Genomic DNA, 24,221 nt, shown 5'->3' on the forward strand with positions numbered 1-24,221 from the left:
ACAAGCGGGCTTTGAAATATAGGGAGGGTGGGTGGTGGTGGTGGAGTACTGGCAAGGGGTTTAAATGCGCGGCGACCACACCATCGTGAGAAGAGAGCGGACCAACAGAGAGGAAATTATTTTCCTTGGTTTTTCCACGACGAAGGTGCCGCGAGCCCGAGGAATATCAATAAGATCCTCCTGATGCTTTACTTCTTTATACAATATATATACACAGAAACCATTCACCAACAACTTTTTCGTTCACTACTGTCTTCTGTTTTATCTCTGTATTTCCTTCTAATTTCATCGATTCCTTTCTTTTCATTCGTGTTTATTTTAAAATTCAAATTTTTTAATTAGATAAATATTTTTTTTAAAGTATCCATCAAATTTTAAATGTTTTGCAATTTTTTCTGGGGTTTATCAATTTATTTTTTATTTTAGTTTATTAATTTTTTGTTTTTAATTAATAGTAGTTATTTAATGTTTGTACTATTTATTAATCTTGATTAATATTGATAAGATAATGTTTAAAAAATTAACCACAACAATAATGAGATTTTTAAAAATAAGTAGTTAAAGAATACTCTGTCACTATTTATTTCTAGGCCAGTAGGAGAAGCGACCCCCCACTATGCGAATTATTCCCCCACCACTACGAAGCGCTTGGTGGGGTGCCGCTTCTCCTAGTTTAGTACATGCTATTCTTACCCTAAGTGCTTTTTTAAATAATGTCAATATACACCTACAATAATAAGAAATACTTTAATATCCTATTAAATTAACTAGTTTTTCCATACACTAAATTTCATAATTATTAAATAGTACATTATGCAACAGAGGCGTATTATGGTCACTCTATGCTAAAGTGTTTATTATTGCCCTAGGATAATAATGAGTATTTTATTGGCCTGTGAGCGCGGTCAATAAAGTACACTTTATTGCCCTTGGGTAATAATGGGTACTATATTGACCTGCGAGTGGTCAATAAAATATACTTTAATGCACTAGGGCAATAATGGGAACTTTATTGACCGCTGGTTTATAAGGGGAAACTTAGTGTCCGCCTGTACAGGTAGATAAAGTGACCATAATACGCCTGAGTTGAATAAAAAAATTTATATACATAATTAAAATACATTGGAACGCCAATTTAGCGGACACCGCATTAGCGGAATTTTTGGGTTGTGATTTACGATTTTCTTTGTCCTGACTCGTTAAAGCTTGTTAAAGTATTGTTCGATTTAACAGACGTCCCCCTGGCAGTCTGCTAAACCGGCGTTCGAGTGTAAATATAATTATATTTTTTAAAAAATTGATTGAAAAATTAAAAAACAATATTGATATACAAACAATTGACATTTTTTATATATTCAAATTTTTAATTTTAATATTTTTTCTGTTTACAGGATGTTGGTGTATATACTAGATAATGTCATTATCAAATTCGAAATGTTTATTATAAACAAAGACAAGTGTGTAATTTATTTATTTCATATTATGAAGTTTATTTTCGTAAAGTATATATGATGAGGACTGAAGAATATAAATCAATAAATAGTGCGTGGTGAATGTTGACTGAAATATTAGTTCTGGATTTAAAAGGTACGAGAATTTATAACTTTTATTAAAAACGATATAATGATATGAATATGATAAATGATAATGACGAAAAGATTTCAAAACAGTTGTTAAAAAAATTAATAACCCGGTAAGAGGAGATTTTGTTAAAAGAGATTAAAATATTTACACACTGTAAAAAAAGGGAGTTAAATTTTAACTCCCCAGGGGATTCTATAAAAGTCGCACCCATTGGAGAGTTAATGCCAGGGGAGTTAAATAAGGAGAGTTAAAATTTAACACCCAAATGCTAACTCCCCATGGAAAAAATAACTCGCGCGGGTGTTGAATGAAGGGAGTTAGAAATTAACTCTCTTTTGGAGTTGATTTTTAACTCGAAAAATTTCACTCCCAACTCCCGAGTCCGTTAACTCCCTAAATTTTTTACAGTGTATACGATATCATTTTAATGCATTTTATTACCTTTTTATTAATTATTCAAATATATTAAAGTGTTATATAGCCGCATATTTTTGTCATAAATGGAATTCAAATAACAGAATATAAATGTGTGCAGATGAATTATCACTATAAAGAATTAATTAAAACATGGAACTTTAAAACTGATATATTAGTTTGGGAATTAAATGATTCAGAATTAAGCGATATTTGTAAACATTTTAATTTTTTTAACCTCTCCTTACCGGTAATATATATAACAAAAACAAAATAATTAAAAAATATTAATAGCAATGACCCCAAAAACCCCAAGTGAGAAATTTCATACACAGTTTCATATAGATTTTCAAGTTTTTTATCCGCCATATTGGATTCGGGAGTTTGAATTTTAAAAATTCGACTTCATTTTCGTAATCAGCGATCCCAAAAACCCCCGTGTGAATAATTTCTTGCAATTTTATTAATTTTTCCAAATATTTTTGTCCGCCATATTAGATCCACCATTTTGAATTTTTCAAATTGGATTTTATATATTCATAATCAGTGACCCCAAAAACCCCTGAGAAGTCATTTTCAATTGATTTTAAGCAATTTTGAATATTGTTGATGATATACTTATCAATTGGTTTGTATTGAATTTGCTACCATTTTGGATCCGCCATTTTGAATTCATTAATTCTCAGGTCCATAGTTCGAAAGTACGACTATTTTGTCCAGCTTTGGCATGAGACCCGTAAAAAAAACTTATTGATGTGGAAAGTATATGCATTTAAAAAAAAGCTGCCATTTTTCGGTATTTTTTGCATTTTGGACGCCATTTTGGATTTTTGGATTATCAAATTATCAAAATTATCAAAATCAGTCAAAAATTTTGGACATCAATGGGTTAAAATCGTTTTTTTAAATTATTTTTTTAAATAAAAAATTTAATTTTAGGCCTTTTTATTACACCTTGTTTTTAGGCCGTTTGTTATAAAAAATGTATGGAAGAACTTAGCTCGCAGGTCAATAAAGTACTCATTATTACCCTAGGGTAATAATGATAGTCAATAAAGAGACTATTATTGCCCTAGGGCAATAATAGTCTCTTTATTGAACAGTTAGGCTATAACTTAGCATGCACTGGTACACGTAACACAGAGAAACCATTATACACCTTTCTTCCATAAAGTAGAATATAATATATAATATTATATTAATTATAATTAATTAAACAGAGGTAATTTAAGTTCCTCACATTAGAAATTTGTCTTGACTTGGAAAACTCTATTATTTATAAAACTGACCTAAACTAGATACGATGAACTCTTTAGAGTAATATGCACCTTTGTTCGTTATGGAATATCAAAAAAAAAAAAAAAAAAAAAAGAAATCGTGCGGGTCTACAACATATATTTTTGCGAGCGGGAAAGGTATACATTGATGCAGCCATACGTCGCAGCAGTTTTAATCAACGCAGTACAAATCCCCTCGGCTTTGACTTCCTCATTCAATTTTTTTTTTTTTTTTTTACATTAAAACTCCCTTTTTTAATTTCATTAGCGACAGCATAGCAGGATTATTCGGACAGACCGAATCCCTCTTTGGGATTACCAAAGCTCGAAAAAAACTAGGGAAAATGTTACGTATATATGGAAAATAGAGGCGAGAGGAAAATATCTCGAGCAACGTTTCTCAAAGGCCCGCGGATCATATTCTCAGATTTACAAAAAAAAAAGTATATACATTGTATACTCTTATATACAGGTTTATTAAAATTTAACTTGCTTTTTGAAAATATTTTATACAGTTATATATAAAATAAGCAGGGAAAAAATTTGGTTCTTTTTTGAAAAATTAAATTTTTTCCAAGCATATTAATTATTATTTTTAATTAAGCGTACAAAAAAAATCCTTTTACAGGGATTATAAGAATTATTTGTACAAAAATTATAAAAGAAGAGAGACGAGTCTTTTATTCCTTGTTCATTTTTATTGAACACGTCGACGTAATTTTTTATTCCTTGTGGATTATATATATATTGTGGAATGGGTTGAAGGTTTTTTTTTCCTTTATAGATTAAAAAAAATTATTTTTTTATCTTTCAAAAGTATGGAAAATGAAAAAATTCATTTTTTTATTTAATTAAATTTTTCTATTTCGACAACCCTTTTTGTTTATTTTTGCTTATAATGCATTTCTTTAGTTCAAACAAAGGATGGAAAAAAAATTTTTTTCTTTTTAAATAGAATTATTAAATTCTTAGGACAATGATAGAGGAGAATTTTCAAGAGGTGTTTGTGGGATGTTTGGGAGGCTTTTTCGAGTACCTATCTTGGCAAGAGAAAAGCAACAAAAGAGGGAAAAGAACAAAGAGTTAAGGTTTTGTAATGTGCATAGAAAATCCAACTCATCGAGAGAAATTGCCCTTGTCGAGAGAGAGAGAAAGAGAGAGATAAAAAATGAAGACTCTTTCAAAATTGGTTGGAATTTGTTGACTATATATTGTCTTGAATCGTTTCTTGACATTGATATGTACATGCATATGTATATTTCTCGTATGTGTATGCACTCAATTTCAGAACGGGTGGCGATGCAATATATATGTATATATGAAACTAAAGTGTTGTAAAAATATAAAATAAAAACACTATAAGCATACATATAGTCTCTTTGGAGAACATTGATCGTTGATCTTTGAGCTTTGAGGATCGGCTTCTCGTGTGATCGCTATTGCTTTGATATGTATAAGAACATTGTAAGGCACCTCAAACATTTGACAGCGCCCTATCCAATTCGAATGTTCCTTACAAAGCCGTCACTGTTGTCAAGAACATCTCGCGATCATTGTTTATTTAACTAACAATCATTCCGATCTTATATACATATACATACCTGCTTTTACGTATACACTATCCTTTGACACGCATTCGCTTCTAAAAGAAAGAAAAGATTGAATCGATGAAAAAAAGTCACTATTTACATTTGTAATATTCAATAATATAGTGCCATTAACTCCCATAGGATATACAATTTAAGATGATTTTTTTTTGTACACAGGGACAAATAGTAAATTTACATTTCTATGTATTTAACATGTTTTCATTTTTAACCGTCTTGAATTTTGGTATTTATATGCTTCCGAAAAGTAAAAATAAATATTTTAGGAGAACGAAAGTCGGTTAAATATATGGAATTTTTTTAGTATAGTAGAATAATTAAACTAGTCTGCTTTTAATCTTAAATTTAGTACACATTTTGTCTAGGTGATCTAGATTAGTTTACTGGATTTATAAATAAAAAATAATATATTATTGTTTATAAATAATTTTATAAAATTTTATTATTTTTGGTTAAAATTATAGCAGGTCCACCTGTACAGGATCGAGCCTTACAGGATCCTGAAGAATAGAAAATTTTATTTCAACTTTTAAATAGTAGCAGCTTTATTGATTTTAATTTTCTAATGAAATTAAATTAATTTTATTTTTTGGATTAATTTTCAATTTAATTGAAAATATATTTCTGTATTCAATACATTTAGAAATTATCATTTACTGTTAAAAGTTTGTATATATATATATTTATCTTAAAACAAGTGTAAGGTTCTCCATATATAGAGAGAGAATTCCCTATTCTCCCATAGTAGCGTTATTATATTTTCTAGTCCAGTTCTTCCGGAAGGTATGCGACCCATACATTAGGATTCTGTGTAATTCTTCTTTCGAGACAAATCAGGATTAGTTTGAAAGGTCGCACGATCTTTTCAAAGATTTTTACGGATGGTTACTTCCGCCAACGTTGATCCTTCTTAGCCATCGTAGATGAAGATTGCGATTATATTCTCTTTTTATTCTATATATCTATATATGTGTGTCTCAAAAGCACATAAAAAAATAATTCCCAAAAAAAACATATATATATATTTCTCTCCGGATTTATTTGATACATTTGCAAAAATATGTAACATGTGTGAAAATTCACATATCATTTACAGAAAAATACAAAATAAAAACAATTGAAAATTGGTCCTACTGAGGTCCTTTACCTTATTTAACTTTTTATGAAAAGAAGTGATTTAAATAAGTGTTTAAATAGAAAATAGAAAAAAGTAAATAATAATAAAATTGAAAAACTATTCCAAGTTCAAAATTGCGGTTATTATTCTAGACGGGATGTTTCACTTTATTTAATTATAGGAACAAGTTTTATTTAGAGAAAAAACGAATTTCTAACTTTAAGTATATATATTTTTCTTCTATATATGTTTATACATTTTGTCCAAGAACACATATTTATAAATAGTTATCTCTTGAGAAATTAGCAAAGCACATTTTTTTCCCTCTAAAACTATCGGTAATTTATTAGCATAATGAGGATTCTTATCTTGTGAGACATATGCTTATACATGTATAGATATAAGCCTTATCGTTACAGTAATACCAACATTATATATTGTCTCTTGAATATTTATCTTCATATTAGTTATATACATGCATTAGATATATAAATGTAGCAAAAAAAGTAAAGTTTAACAATACTTAATATTCTTGAAAAAAAATGAGTTTGCAAGAATTTTTTTTTCCTTCTTGTCTTGAAAAAAAATAAATAGTAGAAATAAAATGTAGTCACGCATAAATTAACATCAATGTTACGTTTTGAATGTCACGTTAGATTGCTAATAAATTTCTCACTGCATTTTATGTTTCGGTAATAATTCATTTTCTTGCGGTCTAATAAATAAATATTAGGTAAATGAACGGAGTAAATGAACTTTACTGATAGGTAAATGAACCATAAACTCTTTGGCGATTTAGATTTTAAAATTTGTTATAATATATGGCTGGTATTTTTTTGAGGGGGAGGGGGGTGATTTTTGAAAAATTTTCCTATAAATTATATCGATATTACGGTTTGAATATTGTATATATCTGTTTGAAAGAATAAGTCATGATCTTGATTTGATGGAGTCCAGAAAGGTTTCCTCTTTTGCTGATGAGTATTTGTCTGGCACTTCTGACACTCTTGTCTATATAGATACCGCCGCGTCTTTACAAAGAACGGTCCTAAAGTTTTGAGCAAACACATCATTCTGTTACGACAATCTGGCTTATATAGTTATATTTCTTACGTTGGTGTGTACATGAAAAATAAAGTTTTCGCAGACTTTATAATATCTGGATAATAAAAAATTGTATACGATTTTTAACCCCCAAATATTTTTAAAATAGTCTTTTCATTGAAATTCTTAATTATTTCGATAATAATGTCAAAAATGGTGTACGTTATTATAAACAATAATAATTGTACAGGAAAATAAATTTGGTTCAACTTTTGGATCATTATAGAATTTTTAAAATCTGACTTCAAATTTGTAATCAGCAACCCCAAAAACCCCCGAGTTATAAGTTTCAAGCAAATCCGATAGGTTTTTAATATTCTCGTCCGCCATTTTGGATCCGCCATTTTGAATTTTTAAAATCTGACTTCAAATTCGCAATTATAAACCCCAAAAACTTTCGGATCTGATTTTTGACGTGACGCTGAAGTTTTAGTTGGTAACATTTTATAATTTAAACCAGTTATAGATTAGATTTGCTTAGAACTGTAATCTTCATCCTTAAGTTTAGGAGTTTTATCGTCTTATAATGTTATTTGCAGACAAAGCAGTATTTATATTGATGATCTCTGAACTGATATCCCAGACCGATATAATTATTACCAATATTTTACGAATACTCCAAAAAAACCAATTTCAACAACATCCAAATCAGTTTACAAACGTCAGATAACTTCTTTTTGTGCTAAAATTATAAATTCGCAATTCTCCCCCACCACTAAATCCCATTGCAATCATAGTTGAATAGAGTATCCTATAAAGTCTGACTGAAATTAGTATTCAGGGGCGTCTCCTCGGGCGTTTATTTTACAAAGACGAGCAAATAGGTACGAACTCACCCTCACCCCTTACTTGTACGCTATCGTCCTTCGGAGGTTCCTACTTCGACGGCGCGTCTCCAAAAGCTCAACTTGAATGTCTATATGCAGTCATATATATATAGAGCTAAACGTAAGTGTGCATAGTATGTATTTATGCACACTTGTATTTATCTTTAGTTGTGTATGTGTGTAAAATAAATGTGTATGGTATAATGGGAATGTCGTCAAACTGTTGGGACGCCTAACCAACACATAAAGTCCCGACGCGATGTTACTATCTGCCTCAGAGTAAGGATCAGAGAGGAAGGGAATGAGAGTGAGAGGGAGGGCGGTGCATGCCAGAGGCAAACTACAGCCGCCATCTTGCACGTGGTTGGAATTTCTGAACGGTGAACAGATACGAGAGGTCCCCCCCTCTCTCTCTCTCTCTCTATCGTCTACCCCTGCGATCTCTTCGTATTTCAACCCTCTGACTTGTTCTCTATGTCTTTTATATATAGTGTGTCTTAAGTTATGTTGGTATATTTACATGTTGATCTTTAAGCGCTGTCAAACTCCCACTTTTGTGCATATGCTCTTCGACATTAGTTTATTATGGTGGCTTTTTTAGAGAAATCGACAAAGTAAGAAGGTTAGATTTTTGAAACTGCTTCCAGAATTTTCCTCCTATTGATGATTTTACTTCTGGCTCAGTTGGAAGGAAGCAGCTGGATTGACATCAGATTTTAATGATGTTCTCTGTCGATTATTGTCCAGTACACATAATTACAATTCGGCTGTCGACGGCTGTTGATAAAACCGCGGGTTGTAGTTAGAAGAAGCTTTCTACAGTTTTCCTCTATTGGTAGCAAACCCAATAGACGGGTAGACCAGGCTAATGCGAGTACTTCTAATTTCAGGCCGTTCTGTAAACGCAATATTTAGTAAATAGTGATAAGATACACTGAGAAAATCACGGAATTTCAGACTCCCCAAAAAAGTACTAATTGCGGTTCTTATATTTGAACCAACATTTTAGAAACTCTAAGATTCCTTGATGTACGTCTAATGCCTCGTTTTGAAAAGTCTGACGTCCTTTTAGCTGTAGTACAGATAGTCTACATTTTGGGACGTCGCATTCGATATAGGTAAGATCACCCAAATAGAAAACCTGTAGCCCCACTGGCAGAAAAGTATAAGCAACGTCTATAGCTATCATTCACAATCTGTAATATAATTTTGGGTATAGTTAAACTTCATTCAACTTTGGCAATCCATGATCCAAAATTAGCAGGTAATTTAAATCCTGATACCTTTCCCAATCCGCGATGCAATATTAGATAATTTAGGTCCAGCTAACGTTCTCAATCCTCGATGCATTATTAGGTAATATGTGTCCATTCACAGGCAATGTAATTCTGAGTAATTTAGTTTCATCTAATGTTTCTAATTCGCGATGCAATATTAGGTAATTTAATTAAATCTATCATTCTCAATCTGCAATGCAATATTGAATAGTGCGTTGATTCAGATAATATTCCCAATCGGCAATCCAACATTACATAGTATCAGTCAGATGACGATCCTTGACTTTTTCCTACGAAGTTTAAAGCCAGACGGTAGTTGCCATAGAAAAAGAAAAGTCCAGCTAATGAATGGAGTGGTTTTTGTGAATGGACCAGCACAAGAGCGGTTTACCCCACATAACCTTGGATTTAAATCAGGTATCTGAACTTACAGATTTTCTACTTCTGACTACAAAAGAACATTACATAGTGGAAGTTGAGCAAACATTCCCAATCCGCGTAGCAATTTAAGTCCAGCTGTCATTTACGAACCCCAATGGAATTTTAAATAGCTTCGTTCCATTCAACCTTCCCAATTTGCAGTGGAGTATTGGGTAATCATTTACATCTATCATTCTCAATCTGCAATGGAGTATTAAATCGTTTAGCCTTAGCTAACTTTTTAATCTACAATGCAATTTTGATCAGTTAAGTTTTCATCCACAATCCGCAATGGAATATTAGATAGTTTAAGTTCAGACGAAGTCCCAGTCTGTGATGGAATTTTAGCTAAATGCAGTACAGAAATAAATCGCAATCCGCACTGTAATGTTATCTAGGTCCAGCTATTATTTCCAATTCGCAGTGCAATATTAAGTATAGAGTAAGTCCAGGTATCATTCCCAAACCACAATGTAATATTAGATAAATTAATTACATCTATTCATTATCTCGATCCGCGATACAATATTAGCTGATTTATGTCCATCTGTCATTCACTATTCTCAATGTAATTTTGAGTTGTTTTGGTTCATCTGACATTCCCAATTTGTGATTCAGTATTTGATAATTTAATTACATCCTATTTCCATTCTCAATCCGCAATGCAATATGGAATCCTTTAGTTTTAGCATAATATTCCAAATCTACAATGTTAGGTAATGTCATTCCTGCTATCAATCCTAATATGTAATGCAATATTAGACAGTTTAGGTTCTATTAAGTATTTCTAATCTTTATTGCAATATTAGGTAGTGCAGGTACAGCTATTATTTTAAATCCACAATGCATTAGATCATTTAATTACATATATCATTCCCAATCCGCGATGCAATATTAGGTAATTTAGATCTATGACTATATTCAATACTCTCGCCAACTGCCAACTGTCTAGATTTCCCTTTATCGATCGATTTTATTGATCGACATTTCAATGGGGTAAATCTGATTGAGATAATGAAATTTACTTAGTACCAAGTCATTTTCTGCTAACTTGCAGATTGAAGCAGTGTCACCATCCGAGTTCTGTGACTTGGATGCACCACTCCTAGTGGTCAATATCTTTGAGTAATTCGAACTAACTCTATAAAGTAGTTCAGGTGACCTCATTGTATTTTCTAAAGTGTTACGACCATACATGACAAATCTTGGTAATGAATTAATTTAATTTGTCTATTTACTGATATGAACTTCTTATATAAAATTTTAAATGGCAAAATTTATTGCCCATGGCTACTATCAATGATTAACTTGTCAGTTCCTATACTCGCGAGCAACGAGAAATTATACACTGTTTCATGAATCATATCACAGAACTAATTACGGATATCACTCAGTATTCAGCAAACTTAGTAGAGAGGCTAGTTACCTCCCCAATTATATTTTTTCATGCCACAACGCTACTAGATTCACATATTAGTAGCCATATACTGAAACCACTATAAGGTCAGCCTAACTTTTATATTTTATCTCTACATTACAAAATTGAGTAACTTTCAGTTTTTAGAAATGTATGAGAGGGCCAGTCCCGTTTACAGTAAATCAAATCAAGTCCAATGTTACAAGTGTCCCGGTAGAAATTACTTTATAAATTATAACTTTAATACTATTTTACTAATTATTGCGCCTACAAAACGACTTGAAATTAGGAGTACTCGCATTTGCCTGTACCATCCGTCTATTCGGTTTTCTAGTCAGAGGAAAGGGGAATTAGAAAACCTCTCCATAATACAACCGGTTTTATCGACATCCGAGACAATATCTGAAACTGAAATCGATATGTAGACTTAGGAACCACAAAAGTGTCAATCTTAATTAATAAGAGAATTTAGAGCATCGATTAGAATCAGCAATCATTTTTGAAAATCTTTAAAATTCTGATTTGATGATTTTCGGTATTTTTTTTTAAATTGGTGTTTTTGTATTTACTGTGATAAGATCGTGATATGTTAGGCGGTTTATAAATATGTTCTCTATACATTTACGCAAGATCGATGATTCAATATGAGGACCACGTAGGCTCTCCCTAAACACTATACCCTATTTAGGCTAACTTGGTAATCACCGAGGGGTCTTTGCAGCTAATCGTCAAGGGGGTTATATACGTCCTCCACCAGTCTGTTGGTAATTACAGGCCCGGTGACATTGAATAAAGTCATTATAGATTTTTTCCTCTCTTTTAACCCATCATACTCACCATTTCATCAAATGTATAAAACCCCATAGACTAATATCATCAAAACATTGTTTTTAAAAAGTCTTCTATTTTCCAAATAAAAATTCGTATATATGTAGGTATATTCATTTTCAGCCTTTTAAACAAATAGTAAATATTTAAAATATTAAAATTATTAGGATTTTTTTTAACAATTCAGTGTCTTTTGTTTCAAAACGTACAAATTCAGTTATTGTAAAATAATAATAAAACCGATTATTTTTTCTGTTTCAGTGTTATATTATTGTGAAAGCAAAATAGGATTCGGATTCATTTAAGGAAGAGGATAATACAAAGTAGCAGTTGGATGGTCCACTACATAGCAGATGCGGTGAGTGAAAAAATAATTAATACTTTTAAAAAATATTCTTGTCTAGTGTGGACCACACAGTCAATTATTTAATTTAAATTTTAAACTTTCTTCACGGTAAAATTTATCCAGTTATATGGGACTGAAAGTCTTATATCTCCTATAGATAAAAATCATTGTTCCAATATTTTAGGATTCTATAAATTTTAGTTTTATTAATGGGTTCTCTTAATTGATAAAATAAAATTTTATATAGTCAGACATTTTTTATGGTGTTGAAGCTCACGTGCTGAGGTGAGAGTAAGAAATTTGATAAGGTGTTCTTCCATCACAAATATTATGTGGTTTCAGGAATTGGATTTCATTTTGTAGAAACAGTGCCCATTGGAAAATGAGAATATATAGACATCTGTGTGTTAGATAAAAAAAGAAAAAGTTTCCCTATTTTGGATTGAGAAATTCCGATGGCTCTCATTGGTCGTCAATTGACGAGGTTAGTAACGGGAGTCCCATATATACTACATTGCTGATGGCACTCCGTTAAGTTTTGTCAGGCAGCCGGCGAAACTTGATCGTCTGATTCTCGATTGAGGTGCTAGTCCTATCCCTCGGGAAGATGGTTGCCATTCCCCCTGGCGAAATTTTCCCCCTTTTACCCCTTGGGGATCGTCAATTCGACATTTACTACCGCTAATAGGCACACATTACGAAAATTCACCCCGTACGAGTTAAGTCTCGTCATCTACTCTTTGCGCGCATTCAGTCCTTCAGTGATGTGAAATTTCATTAAAGTCACTGACGTATGTATAGTTAAATTATTTTCACACACTCTAACAAATATGTTAGACAAATGTTAATATATAGAAAATTATCAGAAATTCACTACTCGGCGCTTTTGGGGGCTCTGCTTGCGATTTCGAAGGCAGTTTTTAAAAATCCAAAATGGTGGAAGATTTCTTTTTAAATTTATCAGGTCCGTTTGAATCTGATTACTCTGGGGTTTTTAGGGACGCTGATTACGAATCCGAAGTCAGTTTTTGAAAATTCAAAATCTCCGATCCAATATGGTTAACAATTTTAAAATTTATCAGATTCGTTTAAGGCTTGTATAACTTGCAGGTTTCTGGAGCAGCTGATTAAAATTCTAAAGTCAGAGTCGCAAAATTCAAAATGGTGGATCAAATATGGCGGAAAATTTTTATAAAAGTTCATCAGATGAGTTCAAATCTTGTTACCCTTTGACAAATTCATTCGAAAGGATTTTTTTTAACAATAGGTGAGTTAAAAGAGTTTTGTTAGACAAACTGAAAATACAATATATTCGTAATTACGAATCTGACATCGGAATTGCAAAATTCAAAATGGTGGCTGCAAATGATAAATACACTCAGATTGGCTTGATACTTGTTACTCGGGGGTTTTTGGGGTCGCTGATTACGAATCCAAAGTCAATTTTATTTAAAAAAATTGAAAAAAGGCTAAAGAATAACGCATATTTAATAGGATCATTGAATTAAAAATTAAAGTTGTATTTTTTTCCCGTCTAAAAGTTTAAGATGTATTTCGTATTTAACGCAAGATGTTGAACGGTATAATTGCGCGGTAGCACTTGCAATGAGGGTTTTTATTTTTTTTTTGAGATAGAGAGGACTGTGAATGTTTGCAGCGACCAAAGTGGTCTCGAGTGTGTCGTCCATTAGTCGGGGCACATTGCCATGCGATGGTATATAAGCACACGGGTGCGTGTATTGAGAAAAGTACACGCGACGATTGGAAAAAGTTTGGTGCGTGTGCAAAGAAATACGATGGAAGACACCTCGAACGTATATTGCTACCGGGAGCCGCACTGCAAACAGCGCCACTGTATAGTCTTTATAAATAGCGGGCCCATTTGGCCATTTTTTTAAACATCACTAAAGTTTGCACTTGGCCGCTTATTACCAATATCCTGAGTACGCGAAGGTCGTATTCTTAAACAGAATTTCTTTCATCGTAAAAATGACGAATTTCGCAATCTTTTTTTGTGGAGCTTTTTGATTTTAAAAACTAAGTCAAATTTTTAATTTTCTTTTAGTTTTTGTTTAAATAAAATTTTCTGTAAAAATCGAAAAACTGAATAACGAAAAGATTCGTTTTTTGAGTATCGAAAAAAATTATTTTTTTTTTGTTTTCCCAGTAAAAATATAAATGATTGACGTGTGAGATATAGTTTTTTGAAATCTTGACCGATTTTCCATAATGTTCCCCCCGTCGCGTCTTAATACACTGGGGTGTTTATCGAAATTCAAATTCAGTGAGCATAGTTACGGGACACATCTAGTGGTCCTTGAGGACCCTTCGGGACACTTTGAATCTAAACGTCCGCCAATTCACGCACGACTGAATATACAATTGCTTGTTGTATATACTGTATATATGTGTGGTGTGTGCGACGACGACAACGACGACGGGGTAGTTGTACCTTCGGCCACGTCGGGGAATTCGTACTCGAGATTTAAGTTGAAATTTGTTTCTGATTTATTTGAACCGCGAAAGAGGGAAAAGAGAGATAGAGAGAGCCCTTGAAAAAGCCACAGTATGTCGCCTAAAGGCACACGAGCGAAATATTTACAATATGAGATCACGTGCTCACTTACACCCTCAAGTGTCATTTATATTTAAATACGAATTATTTACTCCTCGTTAAATTAATGAATCGGCTATTTTAGATAAAAAACAATCGAAATTTACGTTATTTTAAATATTTATTGATTTTAAAAAATTCTTCTGGATAATTATTCATCTTATTAATAAACTTTAATTAATTTAGTTAATTTCGAATTATTTTTTTTTAATAAATGCTTCACTAAGAAAGATATTTTTAAATCTTCTCTGAATAATAAAAATAACAATACATTTAGTAAAAAAATAACTGTTCTGAGTTAATAATGGCATAGATAATAATGTATATGTGAGGTTTTTCCCAGTAATGTAATTTTAGGAAATAATTTAAATAATGATATAAACAAGTGATGTATGTAAATCCGTTTTATCGTGTGAACAAAATGGAAAACCTGTTAGCAAACATTTTCACGTGACATCCGCATAATATGTATATATATAAAACAGGCAAAAGCAAAGCAAGGGAATATTTGGCATTATTTTCCGCGAATAAATAACGAGAGAGAGTGAGTGTGTATTTATATTTGTAAGCTCGCGATTCAATAGAAATATATATAGTAGTAACACACAACATACAAGTATTTTGCAATACCCCTGCATTATATTGCCTAACTGGCTCCGTCATCCGGGCGAATCGATGCATGCGATTTGCAATGTGCACGAAATACGGAAATTTCTATATATGTATATATATATTTATTCAACATGTCTCTTCTCGTATGTACATATATATAAAATATATATCTATATCTATATACGATTGCCATTGTGGTTGCAATATTTTATCAATTTTAATGCCTATACGCGGTGGGTCCATTATCGACTTCGTATATACTAATGCACATACTACACTCGCAACAAGATCATCTCTGAATTTCAAATTTCGAATAATACATCCGGTACTAGTTCGATTTGTATTTTTGATTTATTTTTTAGTCGCGGTGATTGCATATATATGTATATCTAATTCCACAATTTTTATTTGAAACAATTTTTCATTATTATTTTCTATATATTTATTTTATACAATTTTGATTTTTGTTCAATTTTATTGAAAGTAGAATGAACTTTTTAAAACTGTAAAAAAATTGACCCACATAGTTTAATATTTAACAGACAATATTGCCTCGCAATAATAAAAGATATAATAAATTAATCTCTCACAGCTTACGCCATATTAGATCCGCCATTTTGAATTTTTTAAAACAGACTTTATATTCTTAATCAGCGACCTAAGAAACATTTTGATACAAAGATTTATAATATTTCATTATTTTAAAGACAAATTATCAAAAAAATTAGAATTTTTTTAAAAAATTAATCGACATATTGGATCCTCTATTTTGAATTTTTTAAAAAAGACTTTAGATTCGTAATCAGCGACCTAAAAAACTTTTTGATACGAAAATTAAAAAAATTGCATTATTTTAGAAACAATTCATCAAAGTAATTAAAAAATTTTTTTAAATTAAAGCGCCATATTAGATTTTTCATTTTAAAAGTTTTAAAACAGACTTTAGATTCGTGATCAGATACCCCTTTGATGCAAAGATTTATAAAATTCCATCTTCTTAGAAACAAATTATCAAAGAGATACAATTTATTTGATTCAAATAAAAATTAGTTAAATGAATCAAATATTTATTTGAATTCAAATAAAAATTAGGTGATTGAATCAAATAATTATTTGATAACAGACAAGTAATCTGTTATTTGAATTTAATAAATTTTTTTCTTGAGCGTTTAGTACATTGGATATAATATTAATATTTAAATTCAATTAAATTTTAAATTATAAAAATTTTTTAAAAAATGAAAGAAAACTGAGAACGAAGAGTATTTTAAATTTCTGTAAATAAATTTATAAATGTTTTAGAAGCTGCAAACAAATTTTACGAAAAGGGTTAATTATATAGAATTGACAGTGACGTATATATAATAATCCAATGATTTCGATGATGTTAATTATTAACGAATATTCAATATTGAATTATTAATTACCGTCCACTCGTCATTGAATTCACATATAGAAATATGTTTGTTTGAATAATAATTATATTCGTTTTTATAAAACAGTTTGTTTATTCTTTTTTTAAATTTAACTTATTTTTTTTCATTATTTCATTTGTTTAAAAATGAATAACATATTGCACTTAATTTATAATTATTATCACAATTTTTTAGAAAGTATCAAATTGATACCAAATTGTGGATCAGAATGAGACCAAAATTTTGGATCAAATTATGATTTGAACTACTTTTTTGATATAAATTTGTTCAAGTTAGTGTTTTAAAATTAACAGTAGTGTAATAGATTTTTATAAAATTAATCAAGTGAACCAAAAATTTTACTTTGATAAAAATCACCCATAAAATTTGAATTAGTATAAATATTTACTATAATTTTAATTAGTGACTGTCATTCTGCTTTTGAATTAATAAATTTTACTAATGAATAGTCATTTCTACTAATTTAACCAGAATATTCCTTTTAATTTTTTAATTTGTGACTGATTTCTTGTTTTTGAATTAGTATTTTACTAATAAATAGTCTACTAATTAATAAATTTTATTAATAAATAGTCTGTTAATTAGTAAATTTTACTAATAAAAAGTCTACTAATTAGTAAATTTTACTAATAAATAGTCTACTAATATTAGTAAATTTTATTAATAAATAGTGTGTTAATTAGTAAATTTTACTAATAAAAACTCTACTAATTAGTAAATAGTAGTTTCTACTAATTAGTAAATTTTACTAATAAATAGTAATTTCCACTACGTAGTAAATTTTAGAAATAAATAATAGTTTGTACTAATTAGTAAATTTTATTAATAAACAGTAATTTCTACTAATTGGTAAATTTTACTTATGAATAGTCATTTCTACTAATTAGTGAATTTCACTAATAAATAGTATTTTACACTAATTTAAATGCAGAAAGTCAGTCACTAAAATTATAATTAGTAAACATTTTTAGAAATTCAAATTGAGGTAGTAAATTTATCCAGTAGTGAAAAGACTTTTCTAATCTTTTACGTATGTATTTTAAAAAATTCATCATCGATATTTGATCTTTTTGTTAAATCTTCATTTTATTTTTAAAATCTCATCGTTCTCACGATGAGTATAGATTTTGCTCTTTTGCATTTTTTTTCCAACCCCTAATATATAACCACACACCAAATATGAAAATCAGATATAATAAGGGAAGACAGTTTTTGATTTCAAGGGAGATAAAAAATACGGAAAAGAGGAAAAATCCCAGATGCAAGCTGTGTGGTTTCACGTAAATATCGTGCGAAGCTACTTCCTGCGGTCAATATTATACATACATACTATATATATATATATATATATAATATAGGGTCCACTTTTGTGATGCAGGTAAAATATTAGCCGATTTTCAAGTGGGAGCGCGTCTCAACTCCACTTCTTTTTCGAAACTATCCTTATGGCTTTGTAAGTAGACACATCCTGCGGCTATATATATATATAATATATTTATGTCAGGTGTGTGATGCGCGACGATTCCTAACACCTAATAATTCTATTTGCACTAGGACCCCATTGTAACTTCCGTGAAAAATCGTGCCATGTATTTTTAGGATTTGATACATACTTGAGTTGGTAAAAATGTAGACAGGAAATCGGGCCACTGAAGCATATGAATACACATTACGTTGAGATAACAATGTATACAATAGAAAAAGATTTTGATTGAAATGAAAAGAAAAGAAAAATATTAGGGAACTATTTTTTAAAAATTCGTTTCAATATGATTCTACATGTTTTTATTAACAGTTATATAGGTGTACGTTAGAAATAATACTAAATTATTCATTAATTAATATTCATTTTTGATATCATAATTTCTTATTGATGTTCTATTATAAAATTTAATTTTTTTGTTCAGAATTTTCACCTAATTTATTCAAAGATTTTGACCTAAATTTGTAGTTTATGTATGTCTGACGACCTGCAAATATTAAAACGTGTTTTGACGCTTAATTTTTTAAATTCTATTCTCCTATATTGATCATTTAATCTAAATTTAAATTTTTTGTTCTGTTTTTTATATTTTTTTATATTTTCTTATTAACGTTCTAATAAAAAATTTCGACCTAATTTATTTAAATATTTTGACCTAAACTTACAGATGACCTTAAAATTTGTTACCTATTCTAAACATTAAAATTTAAATTAGCCAAGAGAAAAAAATATTGCTAATAATAATCCTTCACCCCGCAAAATCACTAAATAATAATTTATTGATGTATGAAAAATTGCCGCAGTCGAGCGAACGATAATAAAGTAGTTTGCGAGAAAAATTATCATTAAACATTTTTTTATTGTGACAATTTCTTCGACTTGTTTTCACCCATTGTTAAAATTGGGTTTTTGTATTTTGTATGTTGCAAAAAAAAAAAAAAATGAAATGAGAAGAATTTCATTTATACCAGCTGCCTACGCCCCGGGGGCTTTTCTTTTTTTTTGATTCGTGTCTCAAACCCCGCGTACAATATTCTCAAGCCCGGACATTACCAATGGCAATGACTCAATTGTACGGAGGTATTCGAGCAGTGAAGTCACTCTGAAGGAAAAATAATTATTGTACAGTTCGCGCACCCGGCTCTGATGTGTGACTTCGTATAATCAACTACAAACTGTCACGTGACTTTTTGTACATTGGTTACAACACACACAAGCTGGACATTTATATATATATATATATACATAATTGAAAATGCTTAATCATTCATAAAGAAATAATATGCATCATCCCTCTTTTTATTTTATTTTGAAAAAATATAAGTAACAAAATTCTATTATAAATTGTAATCATTTTATACTCGAGAACATGTCACAGAGGTCAAAATGAAAAATATTATCACAAAAAGGTCAAAGTTGCTGGATACACATAACCTTACATTTTAGGTCAAAATATTGTATAGTTTACAGGCGGATATTGAACATTTTGATTGTTTAGTACCACTGAACAACTAAAATTGTCTACAGTATACATTAGTTTTTTGAAAAAAGTGGGGGTAAAAAACGTGTTTTTGAGTGTTTTCAAGATAGTTTTGCTCTCTATTCTGATGTAAAACCTGCCTTTCATAAGGTAAATTAAAATTTAAAACGTGTACTTGAAGACCCATATGCTCAAGGTCGAAAAATTAAAATTTTTGAAAAAAGTGGGGGTACATACCAAAAAAAAATATTTTTGGTTTATTTTTGATATGGTAGTGGTTTCCAATGTATTTTTGTTCGCTAAACACGATCTCGGGTGTAAAAATTGCCTAGCACGTTATCATTTTCAGATAATTGAGAAATAAAAACCGCGCGGGAAAACAATTAGTTTTTAGGATTATTTAACACATTTTTCTAAAAATCGTCTATATTTTTTTATCTTTCGTAAATTTTTTTTAAAGTAAACGTTTCAAACTTTAATTTGAAATACTACAGAAGTGGGGGTAAAAACCCCAAAATAATTAAGCTAAATCCCTTAAAAAGTAAATGAAAAATAATAAATTTTAAGAATTTTTGTTTATTAGTACATGTAAATTTTATAATTTTTTTTTCAACCAAAGGGTTGAGTCAAAAGATAATGGGAAAAGTATTTTTGAAGAGCCCAAAAATAATGAAGCTAAATGACATAAAAAGTAGAAAAAATTTTGATTTTTTGTAGATTTTGTTATATTTTTTTAATCAAAAGGTTGAAATAAATAAATGGATAAAGTATTTTTGAAGAGTACACAAATAATGAAACTAAATGCAATAAAAAATAAGAAAAAATGTTGAATTTTTAAAATTTCGATTTTTTTCGACAATTTTTATAATTTTTTTTTTTTTTTTAATCGAAGGGTTGAGACAAAAAAATGGGTAAAGTGTTTTTGAAGAGCCCAAAAATAATTAAGATAATTTCCTTAAAAAGAAAAATAAAAATGTTAAATTTGAAAAATTTCGATTTTTTGTAAATTTTGTATTTTTTTTAATCAAAAGGTTGAGACAAAAAAATGGGTAAAGTGTTTTTGAAGAGCCCAAAAGTAATGAAGCTAATAAATGCCATAAAAAAGAAGAAAAAATTTTTAATTTTAGAAACTTAGATTTAGCGCGAAGGTTAAATAGAAAAATAAGAATGTTAAATTTTACGAATTTTCGTTTTTTAATACATGTGATAAGGATAGTTTTTCACAAAAGGGTAGAGCCCAAAAAATAAATAGTGTGTTTTTGAATAAAAAATAATATGTATGTTTAATATATATTAATATATATTTTATATATTAATTTTGAAAATATTTTTGAAAAAAATTGAATTAAAAAATAATTTTCCCTCTACAGATGGAAAATAGTATTAAATAACAATCGAATTTTGTAAACAGGAAATAAATTCGAGAAGGGATTATTTTTAACTACATATGTATATTTTCATTTGATACGCGTTAGTTTTTTTTTTCTTTTGTAAGGATCACTCTAAATGTGTGTAAGATCGAAGATACGAAAACGGAGGTCCTTTAATGTTAACTGGAAGCAAACCCTTGTCAATATTACCATTGTATATATATAGTCTGGTATTTAGATCAGATTGATCGTGCGCTTGGTGGAAGCTAGTGTTGTTTGTGGCTACTCAAATATACATATATATGTATAGAACATTGAGCGCAGAATCCACGTACAAGTGCAAGAAATGAAGGTGTAGGTTTATGGTTTAGGGCATCACCGGAACTGACTATACACAGAGAATCTGCCTCTGATCTCGTTACCTCGTCGTTGTTGCTTCGCAAATGGATTTGCGGTTGCGCAGATTAGGATCAGCTTCTCTGTCTCCCACACTCGTATCTTTTCCTTTATAGATATATATCACAAAATATTTAAAACTTTACTTTTCGTATTTATAAAAATTGATACAAATAACGAGATGAATACAATTTTTTGAAAATTTCAATCATTTTAATTTTTTTAGTCATTTTTCTCGTTTTTAAATTATAAGATTTTTTTGTACGCTTAACCCCTTGGCAAAGAGGTTTTTATTTTTTATTTTTGACTTCAGATTCGTAAGTAGCGACCCCAAAAACCCCTAAGTAAGATGTTTTAATCAAATTCAATTAATTTTTGCCAATTTTTAAAAAAGTATTCGCCATATTGGTTCCGCCATTTTGAATTTTTGATATCTGACTTAAGATTCGTAATCAGTGGCCCACAGTGGAGCCAAGTGTATACTTTTTGTGTTAGAATCAGTCTAGAGGTCACAAATTTCATTCAAATTAAACAAAAATTTTATTTTAAATCTTCGTTACTAAATTTTTTGTCTCAAATTTGATATCTGCAGAAAAACAGTGCTCAAAATAAAAACATTTTATTTTATTTTCCTAAAGGAAAATTATTCATCAATAATATTAAACGAATTTCATTTAATCAGATGGGAAATAAACGATATTTGTTGATACAAAAAATTCTTGAAATTCTCTTTTTTTCTGATTCTCAGGAGGCAAGTTTTTTTAAGGTGAAATTTGTTTGAAATCTGTGAAAATAGTGAATATTCTTTTTTTTTTCTCGTTCATTATAAAGAAAAAACAAGTTTTGAGAAAGGAACTCGTTTATTATAATAATATATATACTATTATAAATTAAAGCAAATATTTCCCTATGAAATAACTTCTATGAAAAGAAAGATTATAAGTTTTTATTCGAACTATTCTTCTCGTTTGAAGATTGTACGCGCATATATATATATATATATATTGTATATTTGACAACAGGTGATGCAAAGTCATTATTTGTTAAATAATATCCGAAAAACTTGAGACGATATAGATATACAATATATGCGCTATAAGCGTTTGGTTTAAGACAACAAACCTTCTGGGTTTTGAAAAGTTTCTCCCCTTTCGTATATACATATATATATGGTAAACGTTCTAGAATGTTTTTCTAACACCTTTTGGCTTTACAGCTTCATTTTCATTCTTCGAGTCGCGCATCTATTATATTAATAGTGAGAAAAATATTCTTAATTCTTTTATATATAAACTCACTGTTTTACGTTTAGTGTATAAATTTTTTTATGAGAATGATTAAATTTTTAGTTTTGTTAATTATAAATATGTGTTGATTTAAAAATTTTTAAATTTGATCGATTAAAAAAATTTTTAACTGTATCGTGTTGGATCCGTCATTTTGAATTTTGGAAATTTGACTTTATATTCGTAATTAAAAATTAAAAATTCCTTCGAATAACCAGTTTTAGACAAATTTTGACCTAATTTTAAAAAATTTGTTCGATGTATTTAAAACAACAGGGGTACGATTTTGTATAATTTGACCTTTGATTCGAATTTACTTTGATTTTTACTATCATTTTCACACTGACTTTGACTTTGACAATGATTTTCACTCTCACTTTCACTTTGATTTTTAAATTTGAATTTTATACTGAAAGTCAAAGTGAAAATGAAAATCAATGTCAATGTCATAGTCAAAGTGAGAGTGAAAATGAAAGTCAAAATCAATGTTAAAGTCAATGCCAAAGTCAGAGTGAAAGTGGGAGCGTCTTCAGAAAAAATTTACCACTTTTAGGTCAAATTTACTTACAATTTTGACATAAATTTTTGTAGAATTTAGATCATATTAATTTTATTTTAAAAATTTACCAGATTTAGGTCAAATTTGGTTATAATATTGACCTAAATTTGGTAAATTATTAATTTTAATTATTAACTTGAATTTGAAGTGAATTGAAGTGGAATTTTTTGAATTTCATTTTTCGACTACATTTTGTTATTATTGTTTTGAGAAAATTAAGGGATAACAATCTTACAACTAATACTAAAATCGTTTAATTTCTTGTGTGCCTTTTTAATCGGGCACTACTATGGGAGCAGTGTTTGTGACTTTAGAAGCAATATTTAACAAATTGCTTTCGTTCACTTGTGCGGCTGCTTTTTGCGTCGGTGCGCTGAGGAGGATTTTACTGTGGTTTGCTACCACTGGGGGGTTTCATTTGATGAACAGGAAGACAATGAAAACTCCAACCGAGAATGATAACTGAATTATATAATATATATATATATATAGTGAATTGTCCTCTCTTAGTATTTGCCATAAGGGTTTTATATATATGTACCATTTGCTTCAATATTCTGATGTGTATAATTATTATTTTCGACTCATTGTCAGACAAATTTTTTTCCTGCTTGTGTTTTGCTTCTAGATATTTATTTGATATAAATTCTATTAGGCATAAAATTTAAATGGAATAAATGTCATTTGACATTAATGATATTTGACATAAAATTCATTTAACATAAGTTTCATTTGCCAAAAATCTTATTTTGCATAATTTCCGCACT

General features: G+C 29.6%; 1 protein-coding gene across 1 annotated transcript in view; it reads left to right on the top strand.

The window, feature by feature from the left end:
* Positions 1–24,221, top strand: part of LOC122502466 (SKI family transcriptional corepressor 2) — a 187,819-nt gene that overhangs the window by 33,308 nt on the left and 130,290 nt on the right. Inside the window, exons 2-3 of the mRNA XM_043612531.1 lie at positions 1,392–1,587; positions 12,134–12,230. Of these exons, the coding sequence (XP_043468466.1) occupies positions 12,207–12,230 (24 nt within the window). The 5' untranslated portion in view covers positions 1,392–1,587; positions 12,134–12,206. The remainder of the gene's footprint in view (positions 1–1,391; positions 1,588–12,133; positions 12,231–24,221) is intronic.

The sequence above is a fragment of the Leptopilina heterotoma genome, unplaced genomic scaffold (genome assembly GCF_015476425.1).
Source record: "Leptopilina heterotoma isolate Lh14 unplaced genomic scaffold, ASM1547642v1 Lhet_23, whole genome shotgun sequence".
Classification (NCBI taxonomy): domain Eukaryota; kingdom Metazoa; phylum Arthropoda; class Insecta; order Hymenoptera; family Figitidae; genus Leptopilina; species Leptopilina heterotoma.